Raw genomic sequence first — 26364 nt, 5'->3', positions numbered from 1 at the left:
ATTAAAGGCCCCCCCTTCCTCCCCGATAGAGACCCAGCGGGATGAGAAGAACTGGAGCTGTTTACATGTATATGCGGTATCTGGCCGATAGTTGGCGCTGGTGGGCACACCCGCAACCTTCATAGCGATCGCTCGCGAGTTTTTGTGTTTTTCTGTCGAGCCGCCGGAGACGTCAGCTATTATATATTCACCGGGTAAGTATATTTAAAAATTTATTTTATAATTAAAATATCATAATTCCAACTACAATATTTTACCCTTCGGTTTTTTTTTGCGTTTGGTCAACAATAACAACCACCACTAATGACAGCATGATAATTTATGATAATTTTACGACCTTGTGATTGTTTTAAACTGTTACACACGATAATTGTATATTCCATTTCCAAAATATTTTTCCTAATTTCAGTTGTAAGTCAGTTTAATTTCGTATGAGCTTGTATTCACATTAATTATGGAACCACTAGCAAAATGAGGAAAGTACGAGGGTGGTTTTAAATTAAAAGTTATGCAAGCAGCCAAGGAATCAAACAATTGTGTTGCCACAAAATCGTTTGATATGACCGAGAAAATGGGAGATTGAAGAAAGTGAGGAAGATTTGAATTATGATGGATTTTTAATGAAAAATGAATATTATGCTATTTCATTATTCATAACTTTTATTAAAGTTGAGACCTGCATTATATACAGTGAGCCCTCGTTTATCGCGGTAGATAGGTTCCAGACCCGACCGCGATAGGTGAAAATCCGCGAAGTAGTGACACCATATTTACGTATTTATTTAACATGTATATTCAGACTTTTAAAACCTTCCCTTGTACGTAGTACTGTTAAAAAACTACCCTTTAATGTACAGAACACTTAATGCATGTACTACAGTACCCTAAACTAAAACAGGCACAAATATTTAAGGCGATTTTATATCGTGTTTCCTAAACACGCCAAAAAGCACGATAAAAAATGGCAACCAATGTTTTGTTTACGTTTATCTCTGATCATAATGAAGAAACAAACGCATTTAAACATCTGTGTATAGGTTAGTTTTTGCATCGATTATATTGATTATTCAGTACAGTATGTTGATTTTGTTGTTTACCAATGTTTTACTTAATTTTTCTTAGGACTTCCAAATGAAATGTTTTTCTTTATGACGCCGCCTGAAACAACGGCGTCATAAAGTACGCTCAGTAAACAACCACGCTCAGTAAACAACCACGCTCAGTAAACAACCACGCTCAGTAAACAACCACGCTCAGTAAACAAACAAAGGCATTTAACGCACATGATGAAAGTGATAAATAATGATATTACAGTAAAAGCTTTTAGAAAATGTGTTACAGTATTACAAATATTATTTACCGTATCTATATAAAATCATACAGTACATACGTAGCAAAGCAGGAAAACAATTTACGAGAGAGAGAGAGAGAGAGAGAGAGAGAGAGAGAGAGAGAGAGAGAGAGAGAGAGATAGAGTTGTTTTACGTACGTACAGTAAATGTAAATTTTAAACAAAAAAATATGATAGGTTATAATATGTATATTCAGACTTTTAAAACCTTCCCTTTAACTTAATGCATACTAAACTAAAACAGGCACAAATATTAAAATGTTAGAATATTAAAGTAAAAAATAAAGATTGTTACTGTACTCACCACGAAAGAAGTTGAAGAAAAACTTGAATGATGATGGCGATGAATTTGCTGCACAGTAGAAATGATGATGATGAAGCTGATGATGTCTTCTACTGTGCAGCCAATGATAGTATTTTACGTCTCTTCAGACGGAGGTGTCTTTTCCTGGGACACCTCTTCAACTTCTTCCTGGGACACTTCTTCAATTTCTTCCGAAGGCGTACTAGCAGGAGGAACTGGCTCTTTTTTGCGAGGCTGGAAGAATATTGTGATCGGAAGTTGCTGCCGCTGCTTCTTTTTTCGCTCGAAGAGCATTCTGTAGGGAGTCATGTCGTCATCGATCTTGTTGCAGAATTGCATAGACCGAACCATATCCTCGTCCCACTCTTGCGACATTTCTTTCAACTCCTTCGCATGGTTGCAGAACTTGGCAAGCCGTTCTAATGTTAAGCCCGTTTCTTCGACATTTTCTTGGGTCTCTTCCTGGGTTTCACTCTCTTCTTCACTGGCCGATTTCGTCAGGTCTTCTAGGTCTGCGTCAGTTAGCGGCTGGGAATGGCAGTCCAACAACTCGTCAACGTCTTCAGTCGTCATGTCGCCAAACCCGTCACCTCCAATTATCGCAGCCAACTGCACAGATTTGCGTATTGCAGAGTGTTGAATTTCAGACGGTGTAAATCCCTCGTCGTCGTAAACAATCTGGGGCCACAACTTCTTCCAGCTCGCATTAATGGTTGCAGGTTTCATTTCTTGCAGTGCCTTCTGAATGTTCTGCAGGCACGTGGCTATTGTGTACTTCTGCCAGTATGCCTTCAAATTGAAATTTTCATCTTCATCTTCTTGGGCAGCATCCACACACGCAACGAGGTCTGCCAAGGTATTCTTCGTGTAGAGGGCCTTGAACGCCCTGATAACCCCCTGGTCCATCGGTTGAATTAATGACGTGGTGTTGGGTGGCAGGAACTCAACCTGAATGCCCTCATGCGACAGGTCAGTTGCGTGTCCACCAGCGTTATCCATAAGGAGAAGGATCTTGAATGGCAAGCCCTTCTCTAAGAGATATTTGCTGACTTGCGGGATAAAACACTGGTGGAACCAGTTGGAGGTCAGCATCTTCGTAATCCATGCTTTTTGATTATGCATCCAATACACGGGAAGGAGATTCTTATTTTTATTTTTCAAAGCGCGAGGATTTTTCGACTTGTAAATAAGCCCCGGCTTTAGCAAAAATCCAGCAGCATTGCCACACATCACGAGGGTTACGCGATCTTTGAACGCTTTAAAGCCAGAGGCTTTGGCTTCTTCTTTGAACAGGAAAGTTTGCAACAGCATTCTCTTCCAAAACAAGCCGGTCTCATCCATATTAAACACTTGTTCCGGCTTGTATCCACCTTCAGCGATAATGTTCTTAAACGTCTCGTTCGCGTAAGTTTCAGCAGCGGCAGTGTCAGCGGAAGCAGCCTCGCCATGCAGGGAAACGCTTTTCAGGGCGAAGCGTTTCTGAAACTTCGCGAACCATCCTTTGCTGGCGGAAAAACGTTGTTTCTGAGGCTGGGAATCAGTGGATGTCCCTGGTTGAGGTTCATCTACATCATGTTCTTCTTCAGCATGGTCGCCATCGTCGTCTTGAGGTTCCTTTGCCGCAAAATTCTCATACAAGCTCAAAGCCTTGGTTCGGATGGTGTTCGTATCCAAGGCTATGTTCTTCTTCCGGCAGTCGGCAATCCAGACTGCTAAAGCACCTTCCATGCGTACGATCGTTTTATTACGCGTGGTAAAGACTCGCTTCGCTGATCTGCTAAAGATGATGGTAGCCGTCTTTCTAATGTTCGCCTCGTCCTTCTTGATGTAGGGAACGGTGGATTCGTTCACTCCAAAATGGCGGGCTGCGGCCGCGTAACTTCTGCCTTCTTTTAACATATCGAGAAGCGTCACCTTCTCAGCAATCGTCATCATCTTTCGGTGGCGTTTAGGCTCACTACCAGCCTTAGTAGAAGCAGAACGCTTGGGAGCCATTGTACAGTAGGGTTTAACAGAAAGTTCAACAAAAAGTTCAACTTAAAACAGTCACGCACAGCACAGATTAAAGTTCACAATAACGTAGCAGCATCTACCCGGCGAGAGAGCGGCGAACGAAGTGGCCGCGAAAAGATGCTGGAGGTTGGAGAAGCGGTCAAAACACCAATCACAGGCTAGATTTCAAAACTTGGGTTCTGATTCGTCATCTATCAGCGCTTGAACCAATCACAATCCGTCTTATATGCTACGTAGTAGTTACCAATTCAAAGTACAAGGTACCCTACGTATACAGCACAGCTTTACGTACGCTATTTTACGCTTGTTTTGTTGTAGGATATGTCTCTCTCTCTCTCTCTCTCTCTCTCTCTCTCTCTCTCTCTCTCTCTCTCTCTCTCTCTCTCTCTCTCTCTCATCACTGTTTTTGTTTCTTGTCCTATTGTGTGTTTTATTGGATATCTCTCTCTCTCTCTCTCTCTCTCTCTCTCTCTCTCTCTCTCTCTCTCTCTCATCACTGTTTTTGTTTCATTTCTCATTCTATGTGTGTCAATCTCTCTCTCTCTCTCTCTCTCTCTCTCTCTCTCTCTCTCTCTCTCTCTCTCTCTCTCTCTCTCTCTCTTGTGCGCTTATTCGAGATGTGATTTTTGCAACAAAGAATATTATTGGATGCTGTACTACGTACTTATACATACAAAAGATTCATGGAAAAGATGCACATCCATTACATTTGTAGTACAGTAGTAGCCATCAGCAGCCTTACACCATTCTAATACGGTATGACTGCATCTGATTTGCGTTTCATGTTCGATTTAATTTTACTACGTACTGTATACTGAATTATCGTATGATCACATTCTCTTTTCTTGTTTTATTTCTTTCTGTACTGAATTATATGTCATATGTAATGCAATGAATAATCAGTAAGAGCAGATATTACTAATTACAGTATTAATGGAATTACAGGTAACGAAATATCGTATTTGGGGTCTTCATATATCGCGGTATTTTCGAAATTTCCGGAAAATCCGCGATATGTTTATATATATAGGTTATGAAAAAAATCTGCGAAGTGGTGAATCCGCGATGGTCGAACCGCGAAGTAGCGAGGGCTCACTGTACAGGAGGCGTGCCATACTGTTGCACAGTAGAGGGTTTGCCGTAGGAATATTATGCTAATTTAGTTATTATTACTACTGTTATTAACACTACCGTTAAAATTATCGAAATGTTAAGGAAAGAGAAAGATAAAGGTTAGCGAGAATGTTACTTCTATATTACTCTGTTTACATTTTCTTAGCTGGACTCTCATAGGTAAAAGTTTATTTCATTGTTGATATTGAATTTTTCCTCAAATAGGCTATTTATCATGAACTTATGCCAATAACATGCAAGGTTAATGTTAACCTCAATGCTGAACGTCTGTGTGATCTCCAGTGAAGCCGGAGATTCGGTGAAAACGGACCGTAATAATGAAACTGTGATTAATCATGAAAAAGGTTCGTGTGCATAAGGTCGAAGCCGGAGTCTGAGTGCCGGGTTTCATCGTTGCACTCCAAATATCTAACTAGTTCCCAACCCAATGAGTATCCATTATAGCAGAGTATAACTCAAGGCGGTGAACGTTCCGAAGAGAACGGAACTACGGGTGGCGGCATAAAGCGATCCCAAAATAATGACTCATACACTAACGGAACCTATTAATAATGCTAGCTATATTAACAGTAACCACATCAATAAAACGTAAATACCATCAAACGTAATATCATAAACCCGGAGAAGAAGAGGAGGCCGGGAGGCCGGGATAACTCGTGAGCGTATAAAACGGAAAACGGGAAATCCACCTCTCCTTACTCGAGCTTAAGAAAGAAAACGAGAGAAAGGGTAACTCGTAACTGTAGTAACAGAACACGAGAACTCCATACTCACGCTCTCATGGTTACATTACAAAGAACCAAAAGCACACAATAATATGATATAAGAATAATGATAAACTTGTAATAACCAAGAACGAAGAATAACGACATCGTAACAAATAAATATAAAGATATAGTCTAAAACGACCACCTTCCCGAGGCGTGTACGAAAAATATAACAAAGGCAAGAACGTTATTCTTCGTTCGTTCAAATTGGACTTGCTAGCAAACAAATACCATAGTAAAAGCAATAATAAAATAATGATAATAATAATGGTCATAAAACGTAAGTGATATAACCTAGATGACAGAGTACCAGATGGGCAATATTAACTTGAAATACTAGCGAAGCGAACAAATCCAACATGGCTGCCATCACCGAGGAAGGCCAAGCCGCTTCCAAAATTAAAATCCACATTACTGGAAAGAGAACAAATGCCCTGTACTGAAAAAAAGCTGTCAAAACAAACTACAGTGAACCCTCGTTTATCGCGGTAGATAGGTTCCAGACCCGGCCGCGATAGGTGAAAATCCGCAAAGTAGTGACACCATATTTACCTATTTATTTAACATGTATATTCAGACTTTTAAAACCTTCCCTTGTACGTAGTACTGTTAACAAACTACCCTTTAATGTACAGAACACTTAATGCATGTACTAACGTACCCTAAACTAAAACAGGCACAAATATTAAGGGCGACTTTATATCATGCGTTTCCTAAACACGCCAAAAAGCACGATAAAAAATGGCAACCAATGTTTTGTTTACGTTTATCTCTGATTATAATGAAGAAACAAACGCATTTACACATCTGTGTATAGGTTAGTTTCTGCATCGATTATATTGATTATTCAGTACAGTATGTTGATTTGGTTATTACTAATGTTTTACTTAATTTTTCTTAGGACTTCCAAATGAAATGTTTTTCTTTATGACGCCGCCTGAAACGACGGCGTCATAAAGTACACTCGGTAAACAAACTAAGGAATTTAAAGCGCATGATGAAAGTGATAAATAATGATATTACAGTAAAAGCTTTAATAAAAGATGTTATTACAAATATTATTTACCGTATCTATATAAAATCATACATACGTAGCAAAGCAGGAAAACAATCTACGAGAGAGAGAGAGAGAGAGAGAGAGAGAGAGAGAGAGAGAGAGAGAGAGTTGTTTTACATACGTAAATGTAGATTTTAAACAAAAAAAATAGCCCCATTTCATATAAAATAGATTACAAATATTTTACTTTATCATATTACAGTAGTCTGTATAATACTGTAAAGTTCAGTACAGTATGTTGTTGTTAAAGTCGTGGCGATGAAATTCTCACGAAACAAAATCACGCCATTTGAGTACAACAGCTGATTCTCTCTCTCTCTCTCTCTCTCTCTCTCTCTCTCTCTCTCTCTCTCTCTCTCTCTCTCTCTCTCTCTCTCTCTCTCTTCGTGTTATACAATACTTACATTTAGATGAAGAAACTAAAATTAGTTTTCTTAGTGTCAATTAAATACGAAACGAAATAATTAGGCCGAGTCTACATCCATTTCAATCATAGCTAAAAATACGGCATCCGATTTCATCATCAAACCACTATTTTTTGGGAAATATTTTATTCTAGAAAATTGCCACTCTTTAAATAGTTAATTGCACATTAAGAAAGCGTGTACTTTTGTTTTTAAATTTCGGGTTTGTTTTAAAAATCGAGTATTGTTGACTTCTTTTTTTTTTACTTTTGGCTGTGATTAGATCAGCTGTCATCTAGCTGCCGCTCTTGAGTGTGTACGAATACACTAACAAAGTATCATTTATACCATTTCTTAACTTATTCAAACCGTCTACAGTATACAGTTGATATTACATAAGCACCAATGTGTTATAACCTATCAAATTTTTTTGTTTATTACATTTAAACCCCCCCCCTCTCTCTCTCTCTCTCTCTCTCTCTCTCTCTCTCTCTCTCTCTCCTCTCTCTCTCTCTCTCTCGGCTACTTTTCACTACCTCCCATTCCTTACCTCTCTCTATCTCTCTAACAAATGATATCTTTGTTGCTCCTCAAAGTTTCATTTATATTGAAAATCAATCACGATTCAATTTTCCTTACTTTCTCCAATCTCGCACCATCAGTCACATCGCGGTATTTTCGATATTTCTGGAAAATCCGCGATATATGTATATACATGGGTTATGAAAAAATCCGCGAAGTGGTGAATCCGCGAAGTAGCGAGGGTTCACTGTATGGTACTTAACATTGGTAAAGGTGGAGTAGCAGCGTCAGTCATGATGAATTAACGACAAACACTTGAAAAACACCGAGCACAAAAAAAATATGACTATGCGGGCAATTCCAAAACAGAAGGATGACCTAGAGGGCGTTCATGTTGGGTGACGGTGGCGTGGTCCAAGTGTGGTTTCTGGGGCCTTTGTTACGGCCCTTCCCTTTGATGAAGGAATTATCTAAATGGAAGACAGCCTGTGAATAGTGGTTTTCATACGTCCCTGATGTATACACGACACCCACGAGGTGCTCGCGCGAGGGTAGTAACCTCTGCATTCCATGCTTTTATCTTTCTCTGGTATATTTGGAAGATTTATATCAGAAAAGTGTAAAGAAGGACTCTTTTCACCGGGCGTCACAGGTCTCTCCCCAGAAATAGATTTTTCCTTCGTCAAAATCCCTTGTTTACCTGTATTATCGGTTATTGTACCGAGGCTTAAGGTAGCCTACCTGTAAACATCACTTGGAATTCAAGGTGGGATTTTCATATCGGTTGTATAAGACGACCGCCAATTTTCAGGGGGGAATTTTAGGATTCAAGTGTCGTTTATACGCGGATATATGGGGTAAATTGAAACTTTCTCCTGGTTTAAAGTACTGTATCCTAATACAGTTTTTGATTAGCACTGAAAGTTGTTATTTTAGATTCCTAACACATTTAAAAAGCTGGCAGTTACATAAGACTATGATTAAAATAATTTTAATTTTTCTTGTAGGACCTGAGAAAGTAATAACCCTGTACTGGTTTTTTTATGTTATTTCATAAGTTACAATGCTTTGTAGTTCGCAAAGACTTTACTGCTGAAGGCTAGAACAGGGAGTCCAATATGACTTGAAATACCAAAGAATTATTGTCTTCCCTGTTCCAGGGCCAGTGTTTCAATGTGTAAAGCATGGGCTCGGTTTGTATAAGGGAGAACCATGTGTTCAGGTTCTATAGAACCTGTCTCAGTACCTCTAGTGTTGAGATATGTCATCACCGAAATTGGAACTAATGTTGGGGACAATACTACTTGGGAGCTTTGTATGCCTGTAGCCACCATCTTTAGTTTTTGTCCTAAATAATCGACATGATTACCAAGCTTCATTATTTGTGAGTGACTGCATCTCCTGTTGAGCAATGTAATAGTAAATCATGCTTTGGATTAGTTGTTCACTATTCTTAGTGATGAGTTAATGTAGTAAAAGTGTTTATTTGTTCCGTAACCAAAATACAAACCACGCTATTTACATTGGGTTTACCTTTTAGCGTAGCTGAAATGGCGAGCCATTAGAATTTAACGAGGGTGTATTACCCCCGCGCTAGTTAGCGGGGGGTAGGGGAGTGGTAGCTAGCTACCCCCCCCCCTCACACACTGGTGAATTGCTTCACTTTCACTTTTGGCTCGGACATGGACAGACGTCTGTCTTTGTCCTCGCTTGGCAGCCATTGTTTGTTTTGTCTTTACTTGATCACTTACTTTTCTTTTACTCAATATATATGTAAACATTTTCTCATGTTTATGTATATATTTGAGTATAGAAATCAGTAAGTTTCCTTTTCATAGTTTGTGCTTTGTGTGTAGTGTACGATATCTCCGTGGAGCCCTCGGCAGTTAGGCCACCATGGTGTAATTTCATGGGTCGCGATCGAGTTTGACTTCGGTCTTTCTCTCTCTCTCTCTTGAGGTCATTCACCCTTTTACTACGTTACTTTTACTATGCCTTTGTAGCTTCCTTCCCGTGTGGGGGGGTTACTACGCCGTACGTTTTGTTTCAATTAGTTTATGAATCTAATTGTGTTTGTTGATTTTTCTGCTTTGTTGAACGATTCCTTTCGGGGTTTTCGTTCTGTCTTGGTGTTCATTCATTTTTAAATTACATAATTACATAGTTACATAATTATAATTGTTATAATTCTGTGTTGGTTACAGCTCTCCTTCCGTGAGTGTAAGTGGTTGTGGGGGCACGTGCCTGTTGTGTAATTCTTGTGTTCCTTTCCCTCGGGATTCCTCTTCGGAGCCTTCCCGGGGGAATGAATGTTAACTAATGTTTTTTGTTTTATTTTTTTACAGTTACCGATCTAGTTCGTTTCTGTAATGTGACAACGGAGTGAGCTGTCTTGTTGAGGCCTGGGGATTCGGCTGTTGCTGCCTCCCCTATAGATCTTCGTCAGGGGCGTGTCTCCTTCTCCTGGAAGTACTCCCGTGATGATTGGCAGCTCTCCAGTTCATTTTAGAACACTCAGGAGGCTCGCCTCCTTGGGTGGGTAACTTTCCTTCCGAGGGAAGTTTTTCCTGCCCAGGCTTGAGTTTTTCCCCTTTTGGAGGGTTCTTCTCTTGCCTTTTTTTCGTGCGACTATGCTCTTGGTGCTGAGCGGTCGCACCTGCAGTTACGCTCAAGGGGCTGGGCAACTGCAGGAGCCCCTCTTCGGAGGATTGCTCCTTTTAGGTCACTGGCTGACCCGTTTCTTCTACGAAGTGTTTCTCTTTCGTTCGCGAGAGAGTACACTCATAGAGACTCCTCTTCGGAGGACTCTTCTGCTGTTGTTGCTGTTGGCCGCCTTCGCCGTAAGGCTCACCGTCCGCTACGTCGTAAGGGCCTCCCATCTCCCTATAAGGGTGCTAAGAGGCGCCTTTTTGAATCTCCGCCCCTGGTGCAGATGGACAGCAGTCTGACCTCGTCTTCCGACGGGCAACGGTCTTCCCGACGGACACGGTCTTCCGACGGACATCAGTCTCCCGACGGACAGACAACGGTCTTCCGACGGACTTCAATCTCCCGACGGACAACGATCCCTTCGGGGCAAAGGGTTGCCTCCCACGGGGGTGCTTCCCTTGTGTGTCAGGGTTCCCCTGCGCGCCCTTCTGCTGTGTTTTCTCCTGCTCAATGTTAGCGCACAGGCGCTCTCCTGCTCAGTGTTAGCGCACAGGCTTTCTCCTGCTCATCAGCGCTTTCCTGATCGCTAGCGCTCTCCTGTTCAACGTTCGCCCTTGCGATCTGGAACTTCGGTTCAGGTCTTGGACAAGGACTCTTCTTCTACGCACAGGCTTCCACGCGTTGCCTTCTGCTCGCCAGCGATCACCAGCGACCACAGACGCGTCAACGTTCGCCTGCTTGTCAGCGATCTCCTACGCGTCAAAGATCGCCATCGATCTGCCACGCGTGTCAGTTCCCCTGGACACCATCAGTAGCGATCTAGCGCTCGCCTGCTGTGGACCATGATCTCCGGTAGCTGAGTCTTGCCGTAGATCTTCCTCCTGCTCGCCAGCGCTCACCTTTACTTCTGTCCTTCTGTGCGCCAGCTTTCTTCTATCGCCAGCGCACATCTGCGCGCCCTTTTCTGCCACACACCAATGGGCGCCAACGGTTTTTTCTGACCGTCTAGGTTCGCCTGATTAACAGCTTGCTTCAGCGCTCACCTTCCTGATGCACCTGCGCGCCTTCTGTTAGCGCGATGCGCGCTAACCATCACTAGTCTCTCTCGCGTTAGCGATTCTTCGCCTGCGCGCTAGCGTTTTGTTAACGCGCCGTCGCTTGCCGACGCGCCATCGCTTGCCAACGCTCCTTCACTCCCCTACGGGCTATCGCTCGCCAGAACGCGCCATCGCTCGTCAACGCGCCATCGCCCGCCTACGCGTCATCGGTCTCCCAACCGCCTGCGCTCACCCGCGCGCCCACGTGCCCGCGCGTCCGCACGGCCATGTGCCCGCGCGCCCACGTGCCCGCGCGTCCGCACGGCCATGTGCCCGCGCGACCGCACGCCCACGTGCCCGCGCACCTACGCTCATGCGCGACCGCGCACATGCTCTCCAGTGTTCGCCCGCGCGTGAACCAAAGGTATTCCGTCGCGCGGATGGACGGTTTTCCGTCGCGCGGACCGACGGTGTTCCGTCGCGCGGACCGAGGGTGTTCCGTCGCGCGGACCGACGGTGTTCCGTCGCGCGGACCGAGGGTGTTCCGTCGCGCGGACCGAAGGTGTTCCGTCGCGCGGACCGAGGGTGTTCCGTCGCGCGAACCTACGGTGTTCCATCGCGCGAACGTCGGCTTGATTCCTGCAGTATCCATTGCTCGCCTACGGGTCATCGCTCGCCTACGGGTCATCGCTCGCCAACCACCAGCTCTCGCCCTTCCTCGCGTACTTTCGTTTGCGTTCCTGCGTGCCCGTGCATGGGCGCTTCCACGTTCGGCCACGCGCAAACCATTGATTTACCATCGCGCGAGCGCCAGGACGATTGCGACCGCGATTCCCATTGGGGTTTTGCAACATGACCAGCCTGGCGAGTCTTCTGAAGCGTATTTCCAGAACACGGCCTCACCCCGTAAACGCAGAGCATGGCACTTGCAAGAGCAGGAAGAATCTTCAGGGAGGTCTGAGCAACATTCTTCTTTCCAGAACCTGGGTTAGCCCTTCCCCGTCATTCCCTGGAGGGGTTTTGCCAGGGAGCTTTCCATTCGAGATTTCTCCATCGGCCAAGGGGTGACTGGTTTACCCCTCCTCTTCTCCATCTCGTGAAAGGGGCTTACCAGGTCCTTTCCCTCCTCGGTTGCGACCCGAGGTTTTGTACAAGGAAGCTCCAGGAAGATCATGGGTACTTTCCTCCTCTCGGGCTCAAGCACCTTGGCTTTTCATCGCCAAGTTTCGAACTTGCAGGCAAGCTCGATGTTGGACCATCTGGACGCAATGACCGAGGGCTTCCTCTCGGGTGTCTCATCCGTGGATGTTGACAATCTCAGACACCCTTCCATCCTTGGGAAGAGATTGTTTGTGCCCAAGGACAGAGACATAGACAGCGGTTGTGCGGAGGAAGTCGACTTCCGTTTTCACTCCTCCAAGGCGCTTTCTTCCAGACCCTGCAGGGCTCCAGCGCCTCTTTCTTTCAGCCTCGTCGGCCTAAGTTATCGGACCGGCTACGACAACTAAGACAAGGTGTCCAATAGCAGTCCCCTCCTGTCAGGAACAGGTAGCACGGGAGGCTCTCCCCGGGGGGCATAATCCTTGAGGGAGCGGCAGAGTTCACGAACTCTAGGATTGGCAACCCCCCCTTGCAGATCTCACGCTGGGAGGATGCCTAAGGTTACTCATCCGGATAACAGCTTCCTGATGCCGATTCCTGCACGATATCCGTGATCAGCCAAGGATATCGCTCCTGCCGTCTCTGTCAGCGAATTCATTGTCACTGAACCTCTATGCCATGGGGTCGGCAAGAGTTTTGCCCGTTTGGGCAGAATGATCCATGCCTTAGGAGAAGGTCCTCCATAGGGTCGTCGACGGCTTCACCCCCTGGCTTCTTCAGTCGATCCTTTCTCGTAGGAAAGCATCTGAGACGGGAATTCTGTAGTCGACCTCTCAGCTCTGATCAAGTTTGTCGAACAGACTTCGTCCAGCGTGGAACAGCAGAATCGATCAGACTGGTAACGAGGCGACAGGACTCCTTGGGCCCTGGATCGGAAGGACGGGTACTTTCAGTTTCCATTCCATCCATCTTCCAGGAAGCTCTTGGAATTCAGCCTAGACTACAGGTGTTCCTGCTTAAGATGCAGTGTGGCGATCCTGCCGTGGCATCGCAGGTTTTTTCCCCAGAGAACTCTCCCTGCTTTCCTCATGGCCGCTCAGGAGCAGGCTTCCGCCTCCTTCGCCTTTTGAAGGTATGGTCAACTCCGGTAGGCTCGGGTTCGACCTTCTTCAATGCCGGGACAAGCTTCCGGATCCTTACCATGAGTGGGGGTTCATGGTAATTTGCTAGGAGCCTTCTCTACTTCTGCCTCAACATCTGGAGTATCTAGCCATGATATTGAGTCAACGGCCTTACCACGTTGGAAACCCCGCTTCTCGTCCGTCCAGCGAGGTTAAGCAACGTCGGGTTTGGTCGGTACTTGGATGGGTGACCGCCTGGGGACGCCAGATTCTGTTGCCGCCTCCTCCGAGCCTTCCCTTCAGTTGACTGTGGCAAGGCTGAGGAGAGTCGCAGTACCTGTTCTCAGTCAAGCAGAGCTTTCAGCCCTACCTTGGAACGTTTCCTAGGTCTCTTTTTCTCATTGACCCGTCTAAAGTTCCGAACGGTCGCCTCAGGATAAGTTCCCTGTGGGGCTGCCCAAGTTCCGGTGGTTTCAAAGCATCGATTAACCGGACTTTCTGGACCCTATGGGACCAGCGGAGCGATTAGACCTGCAAGTGGTGTTGACCTATGGAACCTCTTGATGGGAGTGGATATTCTCGTCCTTTCCCCACATTTTTTATGCTGTTCTCGGACTCGTCAAAGAAAAGGGGGGGGGGGGGGCATGTTCCGGTTCAGGCCTATGGTCAGGACCTGAAGGATACCTCTCCATCATTCAGGCAGACTTAGGGGCCGTAGTCTGGCCCCTCTACAGATCCTACAGCTCCTGCCGAGTCGCTCCGTGCGCGACGACTTCATGGTACTGGCGTGTTCCAACCAGCAAGGGACGCATTTTCATACCTTCGCATCTTACAGTAAAGATACTGAGATGATTTGAGATCCTCTCAATACCACTATCGGCTCGCTCATTCCGGGCAGAGGAATGTTCTCTCCGACTATCTGAGCAGAGCCTCGTAGATAGAGTGTACCTGGGGGTCTTTGGCCTTTAGTAACCAACTAGTCCCAGCCTGGGGGACCTGATCGCGACAGCTTGGAACCTCGAGCTTCCGCTGTTCTTCCCCCCAGTCTCAGACCCCAAGACTCTTTGGCAAGATGCATTCCGGTGATGGTGGGACAACATCGACGCCTGCGTCTTCCCTCCTTTGTTGTCTGTTGAGAATGGGTCTCAACAAGACCAGGTTGTCTGTCAACCTTTCAATGGCCCTGAGAGCTCCACTGGGACTATACGCAGAATGGTTTCCGGACCCTCTGCTTTCCCTGACGGAACTCCCGGGAGAGCTTCTCCCACGGCACAGGCTACTCAAACAACCACACTGCAACATCTTTCACGAGCCGGGGCATCGCTTCGGCTTTACGCCTGGAGACACTACGCCTCCTCCCCAAGGAGAGACAACCCGCTACAGTCGCGGGGCGGAGGTCGCGTTATCTGCGATAGTTATCCGCAGGGGTCTACCAGGCGAAGTGGAGGGTCTTCTATGGTTGGTGTCGTGGGAGATATACCTCTTCCCTTGAGGCCTCTTCTCCAGCAATAACGAACTTATTGCTTTTCGGCGGTAGGAAACTCCTTTCCGCTCTAGGCAGTGAAGCCTGTCGCTCAGCCTTTCCCTGACCTTCAGGCTGAAAGGAATAAACTTTTTCCTTCCCGCTGGACCTTTCCTCGCTCATGCGAAGCTGCGAACGTCCCTGCCCCAGTCGGAGTTAGACCTCCAGCATGGAGCATGGTTCGGACTTTTTAGTCCCTTAAGAGATCTTCTCAAGACCCTTTACGTCAGGCCTCTGATCGTATTCCGTCTTGGGGCTCCTGCTCACTCTGGCCGCGGCCAGTGAGTAAGCAATCTTCTTGGTCTCGTACGGCTCCGCCCTTTCTAAGGAATGGGGGTAGGCAACATTCAGGTTCACTCCTGAGTTGTTGGCTAGACTCAGAATCTTGGGGTCCCGGCCCTTCAGTCCAATTCCTTCAAGATTTCGAGTCACCATTCTGTATCAGATGCCCCAAAACCTTCTCCTTCTTGCCAGTAAAGGAATCGAGGGGTTATCTTTGGGAACAGCTGCAATTTGTCCTCACGTGCAGCCGTGTTGGGAGCACAAGAAGGACACGGGGGAGAGTCACCAGTATACCTCTTCAGCTCGGACTCAAGGACATTCATCTCGACCTGAATCCAGACCCTCCCCCGTCACGTCGCCCTACAGCACGATGTCGGATACATCGCAACGTCCCTTGCCTTCGAGTAATACTACTCTGTGACGCAGGTGCTACAAGCTGGAGTCTGGAAGCGTCTAATGACCTTCGCAGCCCGCTTCCTGCAGGACGTGACCCACAGGAGTATCGATACGTTTCTATCGCTCTGTGGTGGCTACACAATAGCTGGTCTAACCTCAGGCTCCTTTTTGGACAGGTAGCAGAAGGGTGAGGGCATTGTTATCAGGTTTTAGTCTGCATGAACGAAAGAAGTATGTCTGGCCCTTACTTCTTTCTTCATCATCCTCTCTACTGGGAAGCAGCATCCTGGTCTCTGCATAGCTGACCTCAAACCTCTGCAAGTAAACCATGCTTCCTTGTGTTCCGAGTATTGAGTTAATACTGTCGCGTCCCCCATACCCTGACGAGGTGGTATTGGGAACGTCCTAACCCAGAGTTCCTTCTGGAACTCCAGGTCAACTGCCTAGGACGGGTCACACTTTCTTCCTTCACACACAAGCTTATGTAGGCCACACGGTTCCTTGCGGAGCAAGGAACTTGTGAGGTGCAGGGACTCCTTTTCTTGAGTGCAACTCACTCGGATTCTGAGTCCCCGGGTAAAGCCAAAGCCAGTATGGCTGGGGACTTTCCACCCTTCCTAAGAGGTAAGTCACCCAATGTAAATAGCGTGGTTTGTATTTCGGTTATGGAACAAATGACAAATTCGAAGATAATTTGTATTTTTCCTAACCATACAAACCTTAGCTATTTACATATATTTGCCCGCCAGCCCTGTCCCCCAAGACAAGTCCTACCTCTAAGTGAAAATGAAGCAATTCACCAGTGTGTGAGGGGGGGAGGGGTAGCTAGCTACCACTCCCCTACCCCCGCTAACTAGCGCGGGGGTAATACACCCTCGTTAAATTCTAATGGCTCGCCATTTCAGCTACGCTAAAAGGTAAACCCAATGTAAATAGCTAAGGTTTGTATGGTTAGGAAAAATACAAATTATCTTCGAATTTGTCATTTTACTCATCAAAACTGTTTTCAAGGGTTTGATTTTTTTTTTATACAACTTATGATAGCATTCATTCCTGACTTTCATGCTGTCATGGAAGTGTTTAAGTTTTTGTATCTTATTATCTATTTAATTTTTATGAAATTTTTCCCTCTCATAGAAATTGTATTGCAGGAGGAGGAAGATGAAGTCTAAAAGGGATTCTTCACCTTCGGAGTCTTCCTTGATGTCTCAGAAATCCCGACAAATTCTACCCTCGCCTGGTACCCACCCCTCTGCCCCTTCTCTTTTGGCTGCCTCCGGCGGTCGATTGAGTAAGAGCGTTGGACGGTTACCACTCCGGCAACCCTCTGGTCAGGAAGTTCTCATCTACCCTAGTAAGGCGATGAAACCTTCCTACCCTGGGCAGTCCTCATCCTAAGATTCTTTGCATCTACTGTGGCTTTCCTTGGGACTTATAGGTTCCTGTCAAATGATAGGCTGCTGGAGGTGTTGGTTCTGGTACGTCTGTTCCTGCTGGGGTTGGCTTCGGCACTTATCCCTCTAGAGCCAATAGGAGGGAGTCCCTTCTCCTCTCCCATTAATGTTGATGAACAACAACACCAGCGTAGTGCCTTACGTCAACAAGTAAGGGGGCATAGTCTCATACTCCCTTTGCAAGCTGATGAAGCAGATACACATCTGGGCAGTGTTTCACACTGTGGAGTAGTCAGCAAGGTACATTCCAGACAAGAGGAATATACTATCAGACACTCGGTTGCAAGGGCCAGCTTGTAAGGTGCACAGTGGTAACTACATCCTCTGGTAGTGGAAAGGCATCTTGCAACTGACATTATTTAAACAATTGAAGGTATGGTGAATCTCAAGTTTGTTATTTATTCCGATTCAAGAAGTGCCATAGAAGCCATCAAAGGTTACATGCATAAGAACCAACTGGTATTAAAAATTAAAGTGCTCTTTACCAAATTGAATTTTCAAGGGGTAAATATTGAAATACTTAATTCTAGATTCTTGCCCATTTTGAAATCGTTGGTAATGAAAAAGCAGATTATGCTGCTATTTCAGATATAAGTTTACCACAACATGACATTAAACTCTCCATAAAGGATATTTTGTAACCACTAAAACATAGTATCAATATTGTAAAGTATTTGAAATAATGAATCTGAGGTTAATGAATTAAAACATATAAAACCTGTTGTTTCTCCATGGGAATCATCAGAACAGTGTTGTTTTAATGTTTTTACTGTTCTTGAAATAGTTTATTTTCAATATTTATTCTTCTCTTTTAATTTATTTCCTTGTTTCCTTTCCTTACTGGGCTAGTTCTCCCTGTTGGAGCCCCTGGCGCTTAAAGCATCTTGTTTTTTCCAATAAGAGTTATGTAATAATAATAAAAATAATAATAATAATAATAATAATAACAATAATAACAGAAAGATAAAGGATAGCGTTACGGTTATTTTAGCAAGATTGCCTATTGGTCATATGAAATTAACCCATGGATGTGTAATTTAAAATTTTAACATTTTAAAAAAGCTCAAGTTTTATCAATATAAATTAAATTTTTATTTATCACAGATTTTTATCTCGATATATTTCTTATCTTTTATATTTACTAAATGATTATTTTTTATTTTGTTAGGTTTAATATATATATTTTTCTGTCCTGAATTTATTCATCCCAACTCTGTTAGAGTCAAGCTCGACTCATTGGTAAATCTCCTTCTTTATTATTATTATTATTACTAGCCAAGCTACAACCCTAGTTGGAAAAGCAAGATTGTATAAGCCCAAGGGCTCCAATAGGGAAAAGTAGCCCAGTGAGGAAAGGAAATAAGGAAATGAATAAATGATGAGAATAAATTAACAATAAATCATTCTAAAAACAGTGACAACGTCAAAACAGATATATCCTATATAAACTATTAACAACGTCAAAAACAGATATGTCATATATAAACAATAAAAAGACTCATGTCAGCCTGGTCAACATAAAAACATTTGCTCCAACTTTGAACTTTTGAATACCGAATATTGGTAAAAATTGTCCTCACTAGGAGACAGGAACACGTGATCCCCTGACTAAGGCCTCTTCTGCATCTTGTTACTCTTATGAATTTCTGGGATTTTGAATTTAGAAATATGGTGTGTGATATAATTTCCATTACAGCTATTAATGTTAATTATTTATGTATATGCAATGAATAATATAAAATGAACAACTTGATTTGGATTGAGATTTACTAGCTATTTGTGTAAGGGCAGACTTGCAAGCAATATCTGTATGCAATCAAAAACCAGATGGACCCTACATGAATTAACTGCAAGGTGGAATTGAAGGATTGTTTTTATTATTTGTAGTCTAAAAATTTGTGAAGTCACACAATTATAATGAAATATATTTCTTTAAGTGTGTATTTTTCCACTCAACTGTCCCTCTTAGGCCTACAGTTGTTCAGACTAAACGACTGTAGATGAAGGGCATCTTTTTTTTCAGTTGCTGTGTGAAAAAATCAATTTGGCTTTTTTTTTTTTTAAGTAAGTTATTTGTATTGAAAATATTATTTGTTATTTTCAAGTACAGTACTTAGATTTTTAAGGAAATCACCTTTCTGGATAAGTCGTTGCTTACAGTATTTTTCTTTCTTTTTTCTTTTACGTAGGTTGCACAGTTTCCTCCATACCTTTATAAACATTTAGTGGAAAAGGAAAATAAAGGTATCATCCTCATCATGAACAAGTCTGACCTTCTCCCGCCGTCTTTGATTCTAGCTTGGAAACATTATTTTGCGCAGCACTTCCCAAAGTTAATTGTAGTTCCATTCTTTTCTCTAGAGGGACGCAGAGGCAAGAGAGGTCTCTTAAGGATGGCCGCTGAAAGTGCTTTAGGCTTAGTGGATGCTTGTGAAAAGCTAGTGGATGACTCCGGTGAGACCTTGATTCCATTAACAGTAATTACGTTTGGCTGAGAGAGGAGCTTAAATTTTCTGTTAGGCTACTGTCAATAATGTTGTATATGATGGGGGTTTCTGTGTCAGAAAATTTTAGTTGAATTTAATTATAACAGAGGAAGGCTGAGCCTTGTAAAATATGAAGTGGTTATGAAACCTTAAGCAAACCTTATACATTTAATGTAAATAAAACAATGACTGACAATGAGGCTTGAAATTAAGTTGGAAGTTTAGATAACATTGGCTGTATAATTTAAAGTAATTATCATCGTCATGTCTTTTTATTCAGCATTACCTTTTATTGGGTTTAATATGAATGAAATCCAAGTTGTTGCCTTTGGAAATTCTGCCCTTTCTGTGGTATCGGGTAAAATGTCATGCATTTGGATATTTCATAGTAGTTTTAGTTGAAAGAAACCTAACAACTAGTTTATTGTGACTGATATCACGAGTCTTGGGTAGTGTCCAATATTAAATCTCAAAGTAAGAATAATTATTTGCTAAACGTGATGGTACCTTGGTTAACCCTTTTACCCCCAAGCTCTTTGGAACTTTCCAACCCTTAACCCCCTGGCATTTTCTTTTTCAAGAACATTTTGCAATATATTTTTTTTTAAATTCTCTAACAGGTTTTTTTTATTTTGTCATAGAGAGGTCAGGTTGGTCTCATTCTTTTGGAAAGTGCCTGAAGTTTCTCATAAAGTTACCAAAAATATGCGAAAAAAATGTAAATAGCAGTTTTTTGCAAGGACGTACCGGTACGTCCATGGGGGTAAAGGGATGAGTTTTGTGAAACGTACCAGTACGTCCATTGGGGGTAGAAGGGTTAAAACTGGTGGCTTTTTATTAGTAGTTTAATTTGAAGCTTTCGTTATATTTTTAACTTCTTTCAAGTTAGAGTTTTTTTCTACCTTATGCTATTTTCAGTATTATTTATTATAGTGTCAGTTAGTAGTCTATTTGAAATATTATATATTCAAGATAACTGACTAATACTTCTCTCTTTTATTTAATTTAGTGAACCTAAAGCCCTGGAAGAAAAAGATTGAAGAGGAGAGAGATCTAGTAACTGAAGATGATACTTCTGTAGATGTTCTTGAAACAAATGTTGTTCATTCACAAAACACTGCACCAGAGGCTTATCAACGTTTTAAAGATGGAATCTTGACTATTGGTACCATTGGACATCCAAATGTTGGAAAATCATCTTTAATTAATGCACTAATGGGAAAAAAGGTAAGAAGAAGCACTTATTGATATGTCATAACCTTGTTTTTTCAATATCAAACTTACCCGATGATCATATAGCTGCATCCCTGCTGCCCGACAGAAAAAACCTACGGGAGGAATACGCCAGCGATCGCTATACAGGTGGGGGTGTACATCAACAGTGCCATCTGTCAAGTAGGTACTCAAGTACTCGATGTCAACAACGAACCAATTTTCCCTCTGTCGTGCCACAGGCAAGACCTACTAAATACGCCGTCCCTAACTGGATTTGTTTTCACATTGATTTGGTGAAGTACACTATTCCAGTTTTGAGCTTTCGCTATGCAGGGGTTTTATCTTCATTTCAAAACTTGAACTCGTTTTGGATAGATTTAATTATGGTGCCGAAGAGAGTATGGACTCGAAGAGAGTATGGACTCTCTTTCACTTTTAAATGGCCGACCCTTCCCTTAGACGGAAGTGTGTTTAGGTTTTTGGTAATTTTGCTTAACAAGTTATAGATCTATTTATTTTATATCTCTCCGCCTTTAAGGCCTCTTCGATTAACTTTCCATTTATTATAAACTTATAAAAATTAATTTTTATGTTTGTTTATATGCGACCTTTCCTAATAGTAGGCGGTCCTTACTTGGAACCGAAGTTAATTAACTTTGAGCCCGTCATATCGTATTTACCTTTTAAGAATTTATACCTTTTTTAATTTTATGTTTTTGAAAGAATTTCTTTGATAGTCTCGTACTGTTTTCAAAGATGAACTAACGTTTAGTTTTGTCTCCGCAGTTGTTGACGTTCAGAACGTTCAACATGCGCTCTATCGTTACGATAGAGAGAGAGTATTTCACGGTTTCACGTTGCAGTAAGAGTAAACCGATTCTAGCGTTTCGTTCATTCTTTCTTAGCTTAAATGGTTTAAATTCTAAATAAGGAACTTTTTATTTGGGAAACCTTTCAGTTTTTTCCTTTAGCAAATAATATGTTTTAACGATATATAATTGGGCTCTTCTCTTTGGTTCTAAGTCAAGAGAGAAGAGAGAGAAGGATAGAGACGGAGGGAGAGAGAGGAGAATAAACGTTTCGTTCAAGCGGGTAACGTTGTTCTCGTTTTTTACTCTTCTCCCTTGTCGCTGTAGGGGAAGAAGGTAAAACGTTTCTAGAGTTTTATTCTTGTTCCCAGGCTTTATGCGGTGAGAGATTTTAAACGTAGTTTATTTGATCTAGTGTTTAGTCTCTTTTCCAGCCACTGAATTCTTTATCTTTAATTATGTTTTTCTGTTGCATTGTAAACTGTTTTCGCAATTACTACCTTTTAATGAAGGATAGGATTGCGTGTTTCAGGTGGAAATCAGTTAAAGTTTCGATTTCAGTGAAATAAGTGCAAACAGAAAATCAAAAGTGATAAAGTGATATGCGCAAAGTGTTACAGTGTTGCGTTCGAGGGTTCGTCTGTTCGTGCCAGTTGTTCACCTAGTCCGATACCTCTTACAAGCTCCCAAGCCCAGGGGAGAAGTAATGTCGAAGGACTTATGGGTTCCACAGGCCTTGATCGACGAACAGACGTTTCCCTCCGTGGTTTCGGGTGTATCTACACACGTTGCCGACGTGATCACCCCACCCACACAAAGACGAGAGAGCCCATTTATTCCTCGTCTGCGGAAGAGGTTTCTCGCAGAAACCATGGACCAAATCTTGCAGCTTTTTAAATGCAAGTCGGTCCCTTCCGCGCAAGTCTAACGGCCTAGGTGTAGCCACTGGGTCAGTTCGGACTCGCTGCAGTCATCCGACGACTACACACCTTCCGAGAGAGGCAAGGTGGTACCGCAACAGGCAGTAACTCCGTCTGTTGCCGCACCAGCTGTTTTAGACCCTCAGTCACAACGGACAGTAGCTCCGTTTGTTGCCGTCTTTTATAGACCCTAGTGGTCCATGCTGCAGATATGCAGTCTCAGCTTGCTTCCTTCATGCAGGAGTATCGTGCTGAGAAGGTTGACACTGCACCTGTTAACCTACAACCTGCCACGGTTGTGCGCTCAGCAGATACTGCGGCTGCCTGCTCCCACACTCCACCTGTGAGAGCTCCACCACCGATGCGCAGTCGACCCTGCCAGACGCATGTTCATGCTGCACCCTCCGTTGACATGCGTGAGCTACCGCATCAGCAGTGGGAAGGTGCTGTCAAGCTGCCGTGTTTTGCCGCAATGCGGCATGCTCCGCAACCCACGGCAGTCCCTCTCACGCACCAGCACTCCGCTTTTGTTGTTGCCAGCTCCCACACTCCGACTGCGGAGAAGGTTGACGATGCACCCGTTGGCCTACAGCCTGCCACGGTTGTGCGCCCAGCATGGCTGCCTGCTCCCACACTCTTGTTGTGAGAGCTCCTCCACCCATGCGCAGTCGACCCTGCCAGACGCATGCTGACTCCCACAGACACACGGAGCACTCCGTTGCCGTGAGTGAGCTACCACAAGCTGCCGTGTTTTGACACGGTGTGTCAGCCTCCGCAACACACTGTGGTTACCGCCACTCGCCCGCAGCAAACTAGTCAGTCAGGAGTTGAGGCTTCCCCACACAGCTTTGGTTGTTGCCAACTCACAGACTGTCAAACAGTTACATGACGTTGCCTTCTGGTGTGCTACTAATACACCAGTGCTGTATGTCCTCACGCACCTGTTGGGGTTGACAGTTCAGTTTTTGACAGTTCACAGACTGTCAAGCAGTTTCATAACGTTGCCTTCTGGTCTGCTGCTTATGCACCAGTGAAACCCTCACTGAGAGAACCTAGCTTTTCTCGGACATGGTTCCTGTAGATGAGAAAGTGCTGTTCTCCCTCCTTCTGATATTCCCTTGAGGACTCTGTCATTTGGAGAGGAGCCTTAAGCTGCTTAGCCTCCTATGGACTTTAATTAAAGCATAACATGCTTCCAGGGAGGGTAAATGGTTCCGCTTCAGTCGCTAACCCCGTCTGTTGCCACACCTGCTCCCATAGACCTTGGGCTTTGTTGCAAGACATGCAGTCCAAGCTTAGTCCTTGATAGAGGATTTTTTACGGAGAAGAACCTTCTTGCCAACAACCTTCCTACCGGTTGGTTGTACGCCCTGTTGACGCTGAGGTATCCTACTCACGTCCGCCAGTTGAGATGGTTCCTCCACCGGTGCGACCCAGTGTGGGTTGCCAGTCGCACGTTGACGTTAAGCGACTCTCGGAGGTGGTTGTGGACGTTCAGTGTGTCACTGGGAAGACGTTCAACAACCAGCAGAGGTGACTTGTTGTGACGCAGTGCGGCAACCTCAGCAACCCGATAAGGGGTTGTCTGCACAACCCAGACAGTCTAGACAGTTTCGGGTTGTCGCTGTACTTCCTCGCTTCCCCATGGTTGACAGTTCACAGACTGTGCAGCAGTACCATGATCTTGTGTCCGGCTCCGTCACGCATCCACCAGTGCGACCGGATTCAGCGAGTCAGACGTTGCCCACTCCGTTGCCGTTTCCTCATCAGTTTCGGATGAGGAACCCTCTGATGAGGACATGGCTGAACAAGACGATCAACCCCCAGCCCTGCTATCCATCCAGAAGATGCTGAAGAAGGAACACGGCCCTGTCAGGCTGTGGATGAGTCTGGTTAGGACACTGTCATCCGTGGTTCAATTGGTGTCACTTGGAAGACTACACCTCCGTCCTCTTCGGTTTCATCTAGCTCTTCACTGGAAAAGGACAAGACGCTAGAAGCGGTCTCGATCCCGGTTTCCGGAAGATAAGTCTGGTCTGACTTGATGAAAGGACTTTATCAACCTTTAATAGGGTTTTCCCCTGACTGTTCAGACTCCCAACCACGTTCTCTTCTCAGACGCATCGGACGTAGGCTGGGGTGCGACCTTAGGCGGTAGGGAATGCTCGGGATTATGGAACTCGAGTCAAAGGACAATGCATTTCAACTGCAAGAAGCTTCTGGCAGTACGTCTGACCTGGAAAAGCTTCAGGTCTCTCCTTCAAGGCAAAGTAGTGGAGGTGAACACGGACAACTCCCTGCTTTGATGTACATCTCCTAGCAAGGAGGGACCTACTCTCTGACATGGTACGAGTTCGCAAGTGACCTCCTCTCCTGTTCAACAGGTCTAGACTTTTCACTAGTAACAAGTTTCTTCCAAGGCAACTTGAATGTCTTAGCAGATTGTCTCAGTAGGAAGGGACAATAATTCCAACATATTGGACCCTCCACAAGGATGTATGCAAGAGACTTTGGGTCACCTGGGGCCAGCCAACCATAGATCTCTTCGCAACCTCTATGTCCAAGAGGCTCTCAATACTTTGCTCACCTATCCCGGACCCAGCAGTAGTTCTTTTAGATGCCTTTATACTAGATTGGTCTCATCTAGATCTATATGCATTCCCTCCGTTCTAGATTGTCAACAAGGTACTGCAGAAGTTCGCCTCTCACGAAGGGACAAAGTTGACACTAGTTGCTTCCCTCTGGCCCGCGAGAGAATAACTTACCGAGGTACTTCGATGGCTAGTAGACGTTCCCAGAACTCTTCCCCTAAGGGTGGACCTGCTACGTCTGCCACGCGTAAGAAGGTACTCCAAGGCCTCCACGCTCTTCGTCTCACTGCCTTCAGAGTTTTGAAAGACTCTCGAGAACTAGAGGTTTTTCGAAGGAGGCAACCAGAGCGATTGCTAGAGCAAGGAGAACATCCACCCTTAGAGTCTACCAATCGAAGTGGGAAATCTTCCGAAACTGGTGCAAGTCAGTATCCGTATCCTCGACCAGTACCTCTGTAACTCAAATAGCTGACTTCCTCTTATATCTGAGGAAAGAGCGATCTCTTTCAGCTCCCACTATCAAGGGTTACAGAAGCATGTTGGCATCAGTCTTCCGTCACAGAGGCTTAGATCTTTCCAACAGTAAAGATCTACAGGACCTCCTTAAGTCTTTTGAGACCACGAAGGAGCGTCGTTTGGTTACACCTGGTTGGAATTTAGACGTGGTTCTAAGATTCCTTATGTTAGACAGGTTCGAACCACTTCAATCAGCCTCCCTGAAAGATCTCACCTTTAAGACTCTTTTCCTGATATGCTTAACCACAGCTAAAAGAGTCAGTGAGATTCATGCCTTCAGCAAGAACATCGGATTTTCATCCGAAACGGCTACATGTTTTACATCTTGGTTTTCTAGCCAAACACGAGCTGCCTTCTCGGCCTTGACCAATATCGTTCGATATTCCAAACTTATCGTATGGTTGGTAATGAACTAGAAAGAGTATTATGTCCTGTAAGAGCTCTTAAGTTCTATTTTAAAACCTTTACGAGGCCCGTCTGAAGCTTTATGGTGTTCAGTTAAGAATTCATCTTTGCCTATGTCAGAGAATTCTTTATCCTATTTTTATCAGACTGTTAATACGAGAAGCTCATTCCCTTCTGAATGAGGAAGACCAAGCTTGGCTGAAGGTAAGGACACACGAAGTTAGAACTGTCACAACTTCCGTGACCTTTAAACAAAATAGATCTCTGCAGAATATATTCGACGCAACCTATTGGAAAAGCAAATCAGT

The 26364-nt window shown here is 44.2% G+C and overlaps 1 protein-coding gene and 1 pseudogene across 1 annotated transcript in view; both read left to right on the top strand.

Moving 5' to 3' along the window:
* The window catches only part of LOC137618367 (guanine nucleotide-binding protein-like 1), an 89197-nt gene that overhangs the window by 41186 nt on the left and 21647 nt on the right, over positions 1-26364 (top strand). Inside the window, exons 5-6 of the mRNA XM_068348534.1 lie at positions 19304-19568; positions 20610-20827. Coding sequence (XP_068204635.1) covers positions 19304-19568; positions 20610-20827 — 483 coding nt within the window. The remainder of the gene's footprint in view (positions 1-19303; positions 19569-20609; positions 20828-26364) is intronic.
* On the top strand, positions 13622-13740 carry LOC137618558 (5S ribosomal RNA; annotated as a pseudogene).

This window comes from Palaemon carinicauda, chromosome 24, assembly GCF_036898095.1.
Source record: "Palaemon carinicauda isolate YSFRI2023 chromosome 24, ASM3689809v2, whole genome shotgun sequence".
In the NCBI taxonomy this organism is placed as follows: Eukaryota; Metazoa; Arthropoda; class Malacostraca; order Decapoda; family Palaemonidae; genus Palaemon; species Palaemon carinicauda.
The sequence above is the reverse complement of the archived record's forward strand: the minus strand, read 5'-3'. Positions and strand labels throughout refer to the sequence as shown.